Source organism: Siniperca chuatsi, linkage group LG3 (genome assembly GCF_020085105.1).
Source record: "Siniperca chuatsi isolate FFG_IHB_CAS linkage group LG3, ASM2008510v1, whole genome shotgun sequence".
Classification (NCBI taxonomy): domain Eukaryota; kingdom Metazoa; phylum Chordata; class Actinopteri; order Centrarchiformes; family Sinipercidae; genus Siniperca; species Siniperca chuatsi.
The window spans coordinates 19,927,296-19,942,186 of record NC_058044.1 but is presented as its reverse complement, the minus strand read 5'-3'; the positions used below and the strand labels follow the sequence as shown (position 1 = coordinate 19,942,186).

Sequence of the window (14,891 nt, the reverse complement as noted above, 5' to 3'; positions counted from 1 at the left end):
TTTTTTCTTTCCCCCCCCTACATGTAATCTTTTAAAATGACACCCAGAAAAGAAAGACTGTTTTGTGCAAAAAAATAGATAAATAATAATAAAAAAAATTTAAAAAAATGCAGCCAACTTCCTGTATATGCAATCACTATCAACTATGGTGAGACAAACAACCACAAAAAAAGCTTATTGTGAGCTTAAACAGTCATCACCCCTGAATGGAGTTTATAGTTAGTCAACCAGTGATACATGCAAAAGCTCTCCATGCATTTATAGACATCCAACATCACAAGAAAACTAAAATCATAGCTTGGCTTTAGAAGGAATCAAGCTAAGGCTAGACATTATTCCAACCTAAGTACATCAAGTCCTAGAGCCAAGCTATCTGGCTGACCCTGATCAAACCAATCCAAAGTAATATAATGAAAGTCAAGTCATTGTGCAACAGTGACATGCATAAGCATAAGTTAACATTAATACAGTGCTGTAAAACAGTGCAGCAAGAACACTTGGAGGAAAAAAAAGGCAGTAGAAAAGAGCTAAAACAGCAACACACCCACAGTGGACTGGAGGGAAATTAAAGTAGCAGCAGAATGGGTAGGATTGGGTCCTTGAGGCTGGACGATGAGATGTCAAACTTCTTTACTGCTTGAGATGCCAAAGTTCAATCCAGGGATGAGAAGGTCTGGTGGCGTGGATGGTCAACTCACGGTAGATTAATTCCTGTTATGTGGTTTTCAGACCAGTGAAGTCTTTGAGTTAGGGCATGAGTTCCAGTGTTTATCATGTCCAGTTTTCAAAGGAAAGGCCACAACTTATGTATGAGTGTATGGCAAGAGTAACGCGATGATAGGTTGTAGGCTACGTGGTTGACTGAGTGGAAGTGTCTGCAATATGAGATGTATAGAGCCAGGAAGTTTGTGAGACCTTGAAATGAATGTCACTTGTGTTGGATGATTTGTCTTGCACACAGATCCATAGGCCATAAGTATGCCTTACACTCCACTCCCAAGTTCCCATTTCAATAAAACTGTACAGTGAGAGAGTACATCATGGTAAAAATCTAATCTTTATTTTAAGTTTTAAGGTTCATTACTCCAAAAGATGGATAAACAAGAAAAAGCTGGGGTACAATTAAAAGTGCGAGGAGTGATTGGGGATAAGGACGATTGCCTGTATCGTAATGTAGGAGAGCAAAATCAAAAACAGGAATATACAATCAAAACTCATTTTCAGTTATCAGCTTTGTTCAGTAAAAAGTATTAGGATAAATACACATGAAAACATGTTAAACAGTTCATTCCACATTTCTTTTGTTATGCTTAATTTTCTTGTTTTCCCTCTTTAAGAGCTGTAAACAGACAAGTCAAATCCATGCCAGTTCAGGGCAACCACATAATTCTGCGTTAAATAAAACAGAAACCAAAACCCAGGCACGCGCACACATTATGAGTAAATAGTAGTAGCTATTGCACATACAGGAATTTAAGCCATATACTCATCATGGAAATGTTATTTTAGAGGGAAGTGCCACTGCTGTCCTCTTTATTTCTTCCCTTTTTTGCTCTCTGTTTTTATTTTTTTGTTTAACTTTAGTTACGTCCACCCCCAGAGATTTCAGGACAAACACTGACGACAGGAACTACAACAGTGAGATATTGTGGGGAGGCTGGAACAGGGCCAGAGGGAGTTAAGGGACATTACTTGGGCTGTTAGGGAAATGATTATACATTACCTGCAAAAGAGTTCTCAGTTTTTTCACAGATAGCAGAATAGTAGGGAGGCTGGATGTCATCTGGGTTTTCTTCCGGTTGCTGCAAGGTGCTCGGAGTTGGCAAAGCATCCAGGGCTTCCTCTTGACTCGGCACTTCCTCCCCGACATGCTCAGCAGACTCCACTTCCTGCTTCCCACATTCGATGTACTGCTGCTCTGCGAGGCACGGCTGAGTGTGAGGCTGCGGGATCAGACAGGGCTCCTTGGTCTCCTCAGGCAGCTCCTCCAGGGAGAAGATGCCAGGGCTCTTGATGCAGCTCTCCCCTGTGGACTGGGCGTTGGAGTTTGAAGCTGTGGTCATGGTGTCAAAGCCGTAAGATGCCAACGATGTAGCCGAGGGTGGGGTGGAGTCGTCACCTGCACCACCCTCGTCCTCTCCCTCTTCCACAGTGGACAGGCAGCGCTGAGCTTGAGCCTGGCTGTCAAAGGTTATGTTGCTGACCGCTGGACTCTCCAAGGAATCATCCAACTGAGTTTCTCCCTCTGTGTCGCTGGCCTCATCTTCTGTTACTGAGGATGAGGAGGGGTTGGAAGTGGGGGCAGTTGCAGGGCCTCCCAGTACTTCAGCAGCAGGCAGGGTCTCCGCCTCAGCCTCCTCCTTTCCCTCCCTGTCTCCTCTCACCAAGTGGATGTCCAGGTCAGGCTGCGGGGAAAGCTCCGCAGCTTGCGCATCTTGAGGCTGGAGCTTCCCGTCTCGACTGTAGTCACAGAGTTCCTCGGGTGTGCTGGTCTCACTGCTCAGGGTGCTTGACAGAGACATTCCTGGGGCAGAGAGGGGAGCTGGGGCGAGGGTCTGCATTGGAGCTAGGCTGGACTTATCCATGTACATTTGGGCCTGTAGACTTTGTGTCTCATCTTTGACAGAGGAATGATGGGGAGCTTCTTGGTTTTCAGGAACAAGAGGAGCAGAGCCTAGTTCTAGCCAGGCTTGGGTCTGAGTTGGGGTCTCAGAGTCTGTTTGCCAGGGATCTACCAAAGGGCTTGCTGCATTCACTCCAGCCACTTGTACGGACTGGGAGACATGCTCAAGAACCTGTTGCAGCTGAAGAGGTTCTGCCCAGGGATCAGCAAAGGGGTTTGGTTGGTCCCACTGAGCAGCGGGGGCAGAGGGCAGCAGAGGAGGGGGCGGTGGCGGCTGGGCCACTCTGTTCAAGTTGTCCAGCCTTTCATCCTCAGCAAAGTCATCCTCATCTGCATTGCCATAGCTTTCAAGCCCACTCTCTGTCACCCCCTCACTAGCCATCTCTACATCTTCATCCTCCTCATCATCCACATCATTGTCATGCCTGGGTCTCTGTGGTTCATCTTCTCGCTCTGAGCCCACATCCATGTCACACACCCGATAATCGTCATCTTCGTCTTCATCAAAGTCATTAACTGGTATGTCAGGAACCTTCTCAAAGTCAGGTGAACCTGCTGAGGCTCCCTCCATGTCAATGGCTCCTTTGAGACTGCCGTCTCCCAGATCGTCCATGCTCTCCGTGCCCTCCAGAACACCAGGGGCGCTCAATTCAGACGCGCCCTGCTGGCTGCCGCTTACCTCCTCAGAGTCCAGCTCAGAGAGCAAGGCGCCACCGGCCCTCCAAGCAGACCCTCCTACTGGTCCAGCTGACCCAGGACGAGACTCCTCTGTGGGCTGTGTGGTTCCACTCATTTCAGACACTGAAACCAGCTGGCTTCCCTCCCTCTCCTCTTCATCTTCATCCTCCTCATTTAGATTAGTGGGAGAAACGATATGAGAGATGGCATTTGCTGCTTCTGGGAGAGCATTAGATGTGGAGGGGGTTTGGTCTGTCAACAGGTTAACAGGCTCCTCAGGCAGGACTGGAGGGGAGGCCATTGGTGGTAATGTAGACTCAGCTGGGGCAGGTGTCTGTTCCTGCATTGTTAGTAAGGGAGCACTGCTTTCTAGCTGGTTTTGGGGTGGAGATGTTTGTGGTAAGGCTGTCCTGACAGGGCTTTGTGAAGGAGAGGAAGCAGCTGCATGGTTTTGAGCAGTCTTTTGCGGTACCACCTCTGGTGTGGTATCCTCGGCCAAGACTGGGGGAGGGACGACCTCTGGTGCAGAGGCAGCAAGGGATGATCCTTGTGGTAAGGACACTGTAGCTTCCGTTTGTGTTTCTGCTAGCACAGTCGCTGCTGTGGCAGCTGCTACCGCTGCACCAGCAGGTGTGGTAGTATTTGTAACCCCTGTCTTCTTGGCAGCAGTGAAAGGTGAGACAGCCTGAGTGGGTTTGGTTCCACGTTTTGTCTGAGAGGTGCTGCTGTTTGCAGGTTTGTTGGCTGGAGAGGCAGGTGGGGTTCGACCAAGGGGCGGTTTGTTAAGGGCAGGGAACCGAACAGCAGCTACAGGTTTCTTTGTGGGTGTAGATTTTGCAGGCTGTTGAGTTTTGGCCTGTGACACCTTGAGGTCTGCTGCCTTCGCTGTTGTGGACCATTTGGAGGCAGAGTTGAGCTTTACGGTGGCTGAGGGTTTGGAGGGTTCAGGTTTTTTGGTGGCAGCAGATGTTGTAGCTGTTGTAGGTTTCTTAGCCACTGCAGCAGAAGGTGGACGACTGACATCTGGCACAAAGAGAAAAAAACAAACATCAATTCACCCAATCTGATTCTCAGTAATAAAACATTTTTTTGTTAATCACACATAATGTTAGCTGAGCATCTCGTTATATTTTATCTCAGACTGGCAATTAAAAATACTTCTATCACAGGCACACTTCAACAATATGTTTCCAGTTCACAGATTAATAGGAATTAACTGTTCATAAACAATTTTTTGACACATTCATATAAGATATTGCTGGGACTAAAATCAAAACACTGCTACTTTATTATAGGCCAACAACTTGAAACTGTCTAATCAAAGCCATCAGATGTGCTTCAGAAGAGCGTCTCCTGGTCAGAACAAGGCGTAACTTCTAACCTTTCTTAGCAGCAACAGTTTTGGGAGGCTGTGCTGCTGTGGTCCTGCCAGTAGAGGATGCTGTGGTAACTCTAGAAGCTGCGATTTTGGCAGTTGCGGTGGTGGAGGGCTTGGTTGTAGCTGTGGTGGTCCTGGATGTGGTGGATGCAGGTCGAGATGTTGAGGGACCTGTAGCAGCCCTGGAGGCAGAGAAAGAAAGACTCAGGTGGCATACAAACACTGATTTTTTTTCTTCTCTTTTCTTAAAAAAACAAAACAAAAAAAAAACAAACCACACACACAAGTTGTAGCAGCTTTATTTTTTGTTGACCATTCACCTTGCCGACAAAAATCCAAACATGAAATCAGACACTTTGCCTCTATATGCATTTACAAGCATAATAAATAATAATAATAATAATAATAATAATAACCCGTCCTAATGTAAACCACAAAAGCAATTTTAACAATTGGAACCCATTAACACAGCACCATCCATCTATTGCCATAATGCAATGCCTTCTTCATTCTCCAATTGCTTCCAAGAGGCGAGGACAGGGTGTAATGAGAAGGAGGATGACTGGGAGAAATTAAAAAAAAAAAAAAATAATAATAATAATAATAATAACAACAGCAGCTAACGTAAGCCTTGGCTACACTCTGTCTCTTTCCCTCTCCCCACTGGGCACTGCGAATGCAAATCTACTTGTTATACATGATACGCATGGGCTCAGTTGACAGGCGCAGTCATGGAGAGAAAGACAAAATTATTGGAAAACCAGATTTGAAAATAACCCATCCAAGCCCAAGGCTTTATGTAATGAAAAGGCCCAAACCGAAAACTTGATACTTTCTTCACGGCCCATCAGGTTTGGGTTAAACAACAATCTCATCAGCAGTACTGGTAGAGCTGGTTAGTGCAATTATTACAATGACATTTGACTTGGATCTGTGGCCACATATTTTTCGTTTTTGCTTTACTAAGAGAGGAAAAACACATTGTGATTCTTCCAGCAGTCTTTTACTTGTTCTATCATCTGCTCATATGAGAAACTTTGAAAGATATAACTGTCTGCACTGAAAGAACAGAGGAATCCAGCAGATTTCCCCTGGAACATAAAATAAAATGGGGTATAGAGGGAAATGGAGGTTGCCAGCCTTTTCAATTAATAACCAAGTTCTTTGTAGCATTAAGCAATGTAGCACATGTAATATAGTTGTAGGGATCTTATGTTACAGAGGCAAGACTATTTGTGTTATTATTCAGTTGTGTATTTCAGGGCCTTACTGCGAGCCACATGAAGGCCCAATAGGCAAGTCTTATTCTAAAAAAACAACAGTCCTGCTCTGAGCAGCTCAACTGAAGCATGCAATTATCAAGTACTTCCGTGTGCCAACACCCTGTTACAGGATTAAATTTGAGAATCAGTGAAAGTGACTTGTATTGAGGACTGAAATGTACAGTAATATCTGTGCATCAGACGTACAGTGAAGTGATACGAGGAGCAGTAACCTACATAAAAATCTGAATGTTGCTTGTGCTGTGCTATACTGGGCTCTGTGAAATCTCAACACAATACATTTGCCTCGTCAGGCTCCAAGAATGTGACGTAGTCTGTGCTGCAATGCTCTGCTGCATTGGCTACAAACAAACAAACAAACAAACAGTCAGTTGGTTAAATGAGCGAGTCGTCAGCCGCAGGCAGTACTGGCCCTCATTATTTCTACACTTGAACCCTGGTGTGCAAAAACAATGCAAAACCTTGGCACTGTAACCAATTAGTTTGACATCTGTTTCTAATAAAATAAGGAACCGTGTGACCAACACCAATTACAACAATCTCCATTATGTCTTCTTTTGTCTGCAGATATGGTAAATGATGTAGACATGAACTGACAGAGACACACTGACTTTTGATGGCTTCCAGCGGAGTAGCATGCCCGCATACAGATACCGCTCCCACATTGCAGTAACCATTACAATGACCATTTGTTTCCCCAAGATCAGACAACCGCTGCACAGACGTGGACTCATAGGGATACTGTAATTGGCTGCTATTAGACACAAGATTTGGGTTGTATATGAAGTGCAGCCCAAACACTGGAAAGTGTGTCAGACACTGAGATGAACAGCACTGGTATGAACTTTTTTTTTTTTTTTTTTTGGGGGTAGTTTCATATGCAAGCAAAACATGAATTGACAGGACCACTCAATTACAGCAGAAATGAAGGCAGACAAAACTGAGTGAATGACTTTTTCCTAAGGGGAAAGTGAGTGAGACTGAAATTAGACAGAGGCAGAAATGAAGATAAGAGTTAAGGGGAGGTCACAGACACAATATAATACCAACCCCTCCCTCCCTCCATTGTTTTATGATTAGTCACAACTCCAAAGTTTGATCCATAGGGATGGCACAGAGAGACCCATTAATGCCTGTACTCCACACACTGCCTGTGGGTGGTGGCTGGTGGTTCTGTTGTTGGTGTATTAGTATGGATTACATTTCCTGCCAACAGAGGGTTGAAATCAATACAAATCACAGTCCAAAGGGAGGATCAGAGGCACTACACAGCCATCTACAGGATTTTAATGACCAAACACGAGGTCTTTGTAAGGGCAAAGGTCAGCACAGGGACAAGTCACTGATGCACTTTATGGCTTGATTTACAGTCAATATTCACAAATGTTTCCGACAGATGCAAACAACACGCCCGTGGTATTAACATACTGAGCAGCTGCAACATCTGTTTGGCTAAAAATCAAAGTGTAAACATGAGCCGGGGGGGGGTTTGAAGCCACACCATTCATCCATGACTCTTTCCTCTTGTTCCTTCTAACACAAAAAAAACTACAATACACACACTTTAATCAAGCCAAAGAGAAAGGAGAGGGCTTGGCCAGGAGGTACACTTGTACTTGTCCCTGTTGCAGTAAGCTCATCCTACAAATAAAATGCAGTTACACATTCTTCTGCCCCCAATCACTTCAAGGGCCCCCTCCAAGACAACAAATGGAAATGGAGCACCCTAACAATACCTTGTTTGGCTTGTAGGCTGTCCAAAACCAGCTGTTTTACTCCTTCCTCGGAGACGCACACATTCCTAGGGTTTGTGTGGGCCTAGAGTTATCTCCTTGACAATAAAGAGTGTAGGCCTAAATCAGGTCAGTGGAGAGTTTAGAGCAAGTGTTGCAGCCTAGCAATAGCATGGCAGACAGTGTTGGTTCTTAGGCCCTAGGCACGCACTGTCACTGTGATAGATGGCCATTGGCCTTTGGTGTTAGGACAGTAATCCTGCTCCCTGCCAAGACTGTCGGGGAGAAATGACAGTTTTATCTCCAATGGGACGAAACATAAGTACTCGGGAGATGAGAGAGAAATGAGCAAGAATAAATTGTGTTGCGCAAAGCCAAGCCATTCTTCTAAGGCCAATGCAATGGCTTTGGTATTATTTTGATATATGCTCCATTACAGCCCATTTATTTTTTGAATAATGAGGGAATATTCTGTACCTGAAAGGCCAAAAAGTACTACCGACCAGCAATTCTGTTCCCAATGGTGACCCTTTGAATATTAATCATCTTACTGATTGTTCTGTAATCACTGTCTTTCTCATGTTACACAACTACACTCTGATTTTCACAGTCTCTGTAATGGAGCTAAATGATGAATGAGTTAGAAATACCGGACAACTAGATGGAAGTTGGGCTGTAAGGAGGCCTTGAGGAGATCCTGGCCAAAAGCCTGGCGCTGTACATGCACAGACGGCAGAAAAGAGGGACAAGGGGGAAGAGAAGGCAGATTGAAAGAGGGGGTGGTGTGGACAGTGCAAGGACACCACAACTCATCATTGGAGCAGAGCAAAGCAGGTGCCTGATTTAAAAACATTTGTTTTTTTAACTCCAAATTTCAGGGGTTCTCATCAACTACTGAGACAAAGACATCCTCCTGTTATTCAGATGGATTGTGTGTCTACACATGCATGTGTTTCTTAGTTACATACTGTAACTTTAAAAATCCAATGTGTTTTCATGCCTCCCTTTGGGCCAATTACCATTAATACTTCATGAGAGAGGCTCGTCTTTACATTGGCCACAGGCAGTACTACACTTACTTAGTACTAGCACTACATTTCAGCAGCACGTTATCCTTAGTGGGCCTTATTGTCTATGCTGTTTACCTCAATTGGTCTACATTAAAGACACCTGCAGATACTTGACTTGAAAATTGTTAATGTTTGTTCCTGGGCAACAGTTTAGGCAACAATGACTCCTGTTGTCTCAGCAATATGAGAAACAATATGGCAGGGCTGTAATTATAAGGAGGTGGCTGCAAAATTACAAGGAGGAGGCTCAGCAGCCAGTGTGTTGCAGCTAAATAATGTCATTAGGTAGTTTGCCAAATTCTTAAAACACCCTTCAATTCTGTTGCATGTGTTGCTATAGATTGTTAGTGCTATCATTCTCAGTGTAAAGCCGCTGCTTGAGCTGAGAGAAGGTCTGTTTGTGTTGCCAGAGAGCCAGCATGAACACCAATACTGATTGAAAAGCACACCACTTCTACACAAAGGATTCGATACGCCACTGACTTTGCCATCACACGCAGGTGGCACGAAATGCAACACGCATTATCTCTCAACATCTGTTGTTGTTCTCCTGTTGTCCCCTCTGTGTCTCAAGCAGAGAGGCGGGTGCCTGATGTCATGTCCCAGCAAACAAGCCAGGGAACAGTCACATAAGGATGATGTAGTACCGTAATCAGACTCCAAACACTTGAAATGCCTCATCTGATTAATGCAGAGGACGAGTTTGTCCATGTATACACCCTTCCACACACACATAGACAAACACACACAAGTATTGTATAGAACATCAAGAGCAACCACTCCTCACATCACGCCAGAGTCTACATGGTGCCACAGTATTAAAAATACTACATAAAAGTGATCATGGTCACTTTTGAAAAATCCAACGTACTAAACAATCAAAATTTATCAAGCAAAAACTACAACCAACCATTCTCTAGCTGCTGCTTTACTCGGTCATATATAAAATTGTAAACTGGGAATGTTTTGTCTGACCAGTAGTTCAAAAAAAAGATATTCAGTCACCTTGGACTCCAGAAACTTGAGATGGGGATTTAAAATTTTTATTTTATTTTTTATATAACCATTTTCTGATATTTCATAGACTAAACAATAAGTCGATTAATAGGGGAAAAAAGGGAAAAATAAACAATGGAAATAACTTAGTTTCGGCCCTAACAATGTATTCAGTGTAAAATAGGAAATTGAGCTGAGGTATAGATGGTTATACACAATTAGGTGTTTTATTTCTTATAGCAAAGAAAGAAAGCAATGACCCTGTGCTGCTTCTGAAAACATTGACGCAGCACATTATTCCTTCATTTAATAAGAGATCATTAAGAAGGAAGACAATTGGAGAGAGAATAAAATCAGGGCTCTTAGTACAGAACATTGGTTTGGTGTATTATGATCTACTTTCTACAAACTTTAGAGACAGATCACTTAATTTACACAAATGCCTATTGCATTAATCATGTTAAAAGATTTTGGAGTCACAATTTTACAAACATTTGAAGACAAATGTTTTGTAGTTATTGCTTTGACTACCAGCTGATAATTATATTTGGCAGAAGATTATAAAAGCCTGTATTTCACCTGGATATCTTTAATTTATTTCAAGTAAAAAAAGTCTTTACTAACAAAAGCTTTCTAGTCAAAATGGTAGTAAATGACTGTAGAATTTCATAGCTGAACCAAACAGCCAAAATGATCATTTGAAGGGAGCACTTTGAGCAAGTTTAGTCCAACAAGACCACTCTCAATCCAAACCACCAGCTCAGTAAGAGGGATTATGATCTGATTCAATAGCTCTCTGCCTTGGGGAGGTGGGGCTGGTTTCTTCCAGGGGTTATGTTTGGGACAAAGCGGTAGTTCTTCAGTATCGCTGCCTCTGTTAAGGCCCTCTGTCTCAGGTTATTTCTGCTAACATGACTCACACAAAGTGAAATCTGACTCAATAACGGCCCAAAGACCACAATGAACATCGTTCTCCACTGCTCTCTTTCAGGGCATCAAGATAAAGTCACCCTCTCATCCAGTTTGTAAGGGGGATTAAAAAAAAAGTTCAGATCCCAGAAAGGTGGAAGTTGTGTGTGAATGACCAACAGAAACCCAATGCGGAAAAGGGAGAAAGAGAAAAGTGCTGTTGTCAGTAAAATAAAAAAAAAGGGGGTTTCCCAACCACATAACTTTATTCATTTGTCTGTGTTTGAGCGCTCTATGGACACAGCATAATTGGCTGTTTATATTACTTTATCACCCACGTTCTGTTTGTGATAGGCATGCATACCTGGTGGTCTTTGAAACAGCAGCACCACCAGCTTTTGTTGTGGTCGAAGTGCTGGGTTTTGGGGCAGTGGACCCCGCTGGTCTGCTGGCAGTTGCTGCAAAAAATAAATAAAAAAATGGAAGAACATGAAAATGAGACTGCATAGAAATCAGAAAGAGCTAAATAAAGAAAAGATGTTTAAGCATAGGTTGTCAAAGGAAGCAGAGAAGTTGCATGGAATATTTTCAGACAACATGAAATGAGACATAAGTATTATTCATTTCAAGTTTTACTTATCTAATTCAGACTTGCCTGTGGTTTTGGGTCTAACAGTCTCAGCCACTGGTCTCTTCTTAGCAATGCCATTCACTGTTGTTGGTTTGGTACCATTTGTTACTGTGGCAGCAGCAACAGAGGTGTTCCTGGCCAGTCCAACAGGCTTCTTGTCAGGCACTCTAGTTTGGTTCTTGACCATGGAGGAAACTGCTGCTACACCCATTGGTCTTTTAGGTACAGCCCCCGCTGTTGATACTTTTGCTGCAGTTGTCGTCGTTTTCTTGACTGCAGCTGCAAAAACATTGTTAGAGGATTTGACATTATTCACCGTGCGGTGAGAGGCAGTACCTGGCCGTGAGTTGGATCCCGAGGCCCCAGCAAATTTGGCGGTGGGCTGTGTTTTAGTTGCAAAACCTTTTGGTTTGCCTTTGGGGTCTGCTGCCACCGGCTTGTCATTGGTCTTCGGAGCAGCCCCGGGTGCTGCATCATTTGCAGCTTCCTCTGGTTGTGATGGGGCTTGCTCTGATATGTTGTCCTGCGATGAGGAGGGCTCCGCTACTGCTGCAGCTTCAGTGGGCTCCGTGGTTTCCATGGTAACCCCATCCGGTTTCATTCCCTCCTCCTAAAAAAAAGGTGCGGTCTGCTGATGTCGCTGCTGTTGCTGACAAGGTCCAGGGGCTCACACTTGTCGTGGCCAGTTACTCTCACACTTTAATATCCTGTTGAAAAACAACAAAACAAGGATCACAAGGATGTCGAGGACTGTACAACTCCTCTTAAAAAAAGGTGGGGTATGCGATTCTAATCCCACACATTCTTTGTCTTTTTTGTCAAATTCAACAAATATCTCCTCACGGTCCACTAGCTGTCCGTTCAGTGTGTGTGCTGAAAAATCTGGTGTTTGTACACAGCCCTGGCTCTGTAAATGTGAAACAAACCAAGTGGCTTGGACCGGGCCACACAACACTAATCCAGCCAGTCATGATTTGTGTGTTAGCTATAGTAGGAGAGTTATGAGTATCGCTGTCTGGAGCTGGTGTGCTGGCTTTGGGAAACTGTCTCGTCGCCTCTGGCTGTTAGCTTCGCAGCAGCAACTGTAGCGACAGTTTGCTAACCCACAATCTAGCTAAGCTAACCCACAACCTAGCCAACGTTAGTTACATTACTTGCTGTGTTGTTGTTGTTGACTCTGATTATGGTATTTGTCACCAGAATCGCATACCCGACCTTTAAATACAGAATTGAACCATGCTGTACTACTCATAAAGTCATATGACAAACATGCCAAAAGGAAGTGCCATTTATGGTAAGGGGCCTCCAAGGAATTTGGGGGAGTCTGAAAAAGAGGAAGTGAGCAGCGGGAGATGCCAACAAATCTTTTCTCTAAACCAGCCACTCTCCTCCACAGTGACTAGTCCACCCATCTAACAGAACTACCATAAAAATAATGCATCAATATACCTGCAACACCAAAACAGACTTAGGAATCACTATAAAAATACCACAACAAAAAGCAACCGTGGATTGTTTTAACTACACATTTTATGGGGCAGGAATAATAAAAAAAAACAAACAAAAAAAAACAACAAAAACCGATGACTCGTGACTGTGCTCCTAATGGCGTCCAGCATCTTGAAATTGAAAGCAAAAAAGCTGTGGTTTGGAGCGCTGAAAGCAAAGAGAGGTCACAATCTCCTGACATGACACAGCCCAGAAGACGAGGAGAGGGAGGAGGTGGAAAACAAGCACCAAATGGCCCATTTGTTGGCCATTGTCTTCCTCTCTGTTAAGCAGATACAGATGGTGATTGTCATGTCATTCTGTGATCGCTTAACAGAGATTTGTGTGCTGGGAGATTCCTTAATTGACAGCACTAGTGGAAAATTTGAAATGAATGTAGAGTATAAGAGGCGGTTTTGAGTAATTTGAGAAAAGGAAGCGGAAGGGGGAGATGTGGAAGATGTATGCGAGTAGAGTCATATAGGTCTTAAACTCATTAACCTCAGTCAAGTTCTCTTTTGCTCTGGCTGGACAGAGCTCTTCCCAGATCCATTATGGGTTTACCCCCCCAATCATCCCCTCCACCCACACTCCCCACTACTTTGCCCCTCTGACCACAGTAGCTTCTCCCCTTTTTCCCCATCCTATAGCCACTTGTTCCTCTCTACTCCTTGGTCACATCCTCCCACTGCTAATAGATCTGCTTCCAGTAAATTGCTACACAGATTGTGTAGCCAGTAGAAGCTCTGTATGGCCCAGGAAACTAGCTGTGCAAGAGATGGACTGAAGAGGAAATTAAAAAAGATTGAGATGGATAGAAAAAAAGAGCAAAGACTTATGAGAATATGACAAAGTAATGGAACAAAACAAGCCTTAAAAAAAGAAAAAAGAAAAAAAAAGGGAAGAATAAAAAGAGATTTATAAAAAAGTTTAAGGAACACAAGGAATGGTACACAAAACAGATGGGATAAGAAAGGCAAGAGTAATAATAACAATGAACAGACCATGACAGCAATTCAGAAAGAGAGCAGACTCTGCCCTTTCAGTCCAAACTAATAAGGAGGGTCATGGCAGTAGACAATGCATGATATGCAAGCCATTAAGCCAGATAACTAAAAACATCTTGGAAAAAAGTTCCAATGAGCAAAGTTTTCCACAGACAGACTACTGACTGCATTTATACAGCCTCACAGTGTAGAGTAATAATCAAGGACTATAAACTTTTGCCTTTAGGATGGATAAAGCATCTGTATTTATCTCCAACTGACAAATTTCCAACAGACGTTTTAAAATGAAGTTTTTCGGAGAAGCAGCACTCATTCTTGTCCAAAGTTCAGGAAACATTTGTTTCCTCACAGTTACACATTAACATCTGAGGTAACACAATACTGTGGCACTGTTAGTCTTAGATCCAAAAATGCTGTTACTTTTGCACACTGTTTACAAGGTCTTTAAGTCTTAACTCTTTAGTATCAATGTACTAGGGTTTAGCGAAGCAACAACACTGCTTCAATCAATCAATCATGACAAATGCATAAATGAACCATTTGGTGCCAATTCTGGAATAACTTGTTTGGCCAGTTTAGTGCTGATAACATTGAATACCTCCCAGCATACGCCACACAAACACCCATACATTCACTCACTGAAACCCCCTAATCTCTTGCACAAAGTAATTACGTCCTATCCTTTGAAGGCCAACTGGTAACTTTTCCATGGCTGACCCAAACAGTTTTCACTTGTGCTGCCTTCTCTGGTCTTTCTTGGCTTCCTTTCTGTGTGAGATTTGTAACCACAGAGACCAGAGGAGAACGAGTAGTGGAGAGTAACCTGCCTACCACTACAATGTTTGGATTGTCCCTTCTTTTGAAAATATGAAGCCTTAAATGAGGGTCAATTAGCTAATGTGCAGAGCCTTTGGGACAGTGTTACGCAATCCATTGTCATCACTCCATTTATATGAATGGAGGTTTTGAAGCCATTAGCAAATTGGGAATACATGCAACAAAATATAACACTGAAAAATCAAGTGCAAATCTGTCTCTTTTCACACCACTGATGTGCTGGGCAAGGCAGAAAAGCACCTAGAGAAGTGGTTAGCG

General features: G+C 43.4%; 1 protein-coding gene across 2 annotated transcripts in view; it reads right to left on the bottom strand.

Moving 5' to 3' along the window:
* si:ch211-214c7.4 (streptococcal hemagglutinin) overlaps nucleotides 1-14,891 on the bottom strand; it is a 30,270-nt gene that overhangs the window by 1,926 nt on the left and 13,453 nt on the right. Inside the window, exons 2-6 of one of the 2 annotated variants that reach the window (XM_044191518.1) lie at nucleotides 11,704-12,008; nucleotides 11,326-11,580; nucleotides 11,035-11,128; nucleotides 4,683-4,861; nucleotides 1,724-4,324 (exon numbers count right to left, since the gene is read on the bottom strand). In XM_044191518.1, coding sequence (XP_044047453.1) covers nucleotides 1,724-4,324; nucleotides 4,683-4,861; nucleotides 11,035-11,128; nucleotides 11,326-11,580; nucleotides 11,704-11,902 — 3,328 coding nt within the window. In that variant the 5' untranslated portion in view covers nucleotides 11,903-12,008. Of the gene's footprint in view, nucleotides 1-1,723; nucleotides 4,325-4,682; nucleotides 4,862-11,034; nucleotides 11,129-11,325; nucleotides 12,009-14,891 lie in introns of both variants that reach the window. The other variant, XM_044191517.1, reaches the window with a different exon arrangement.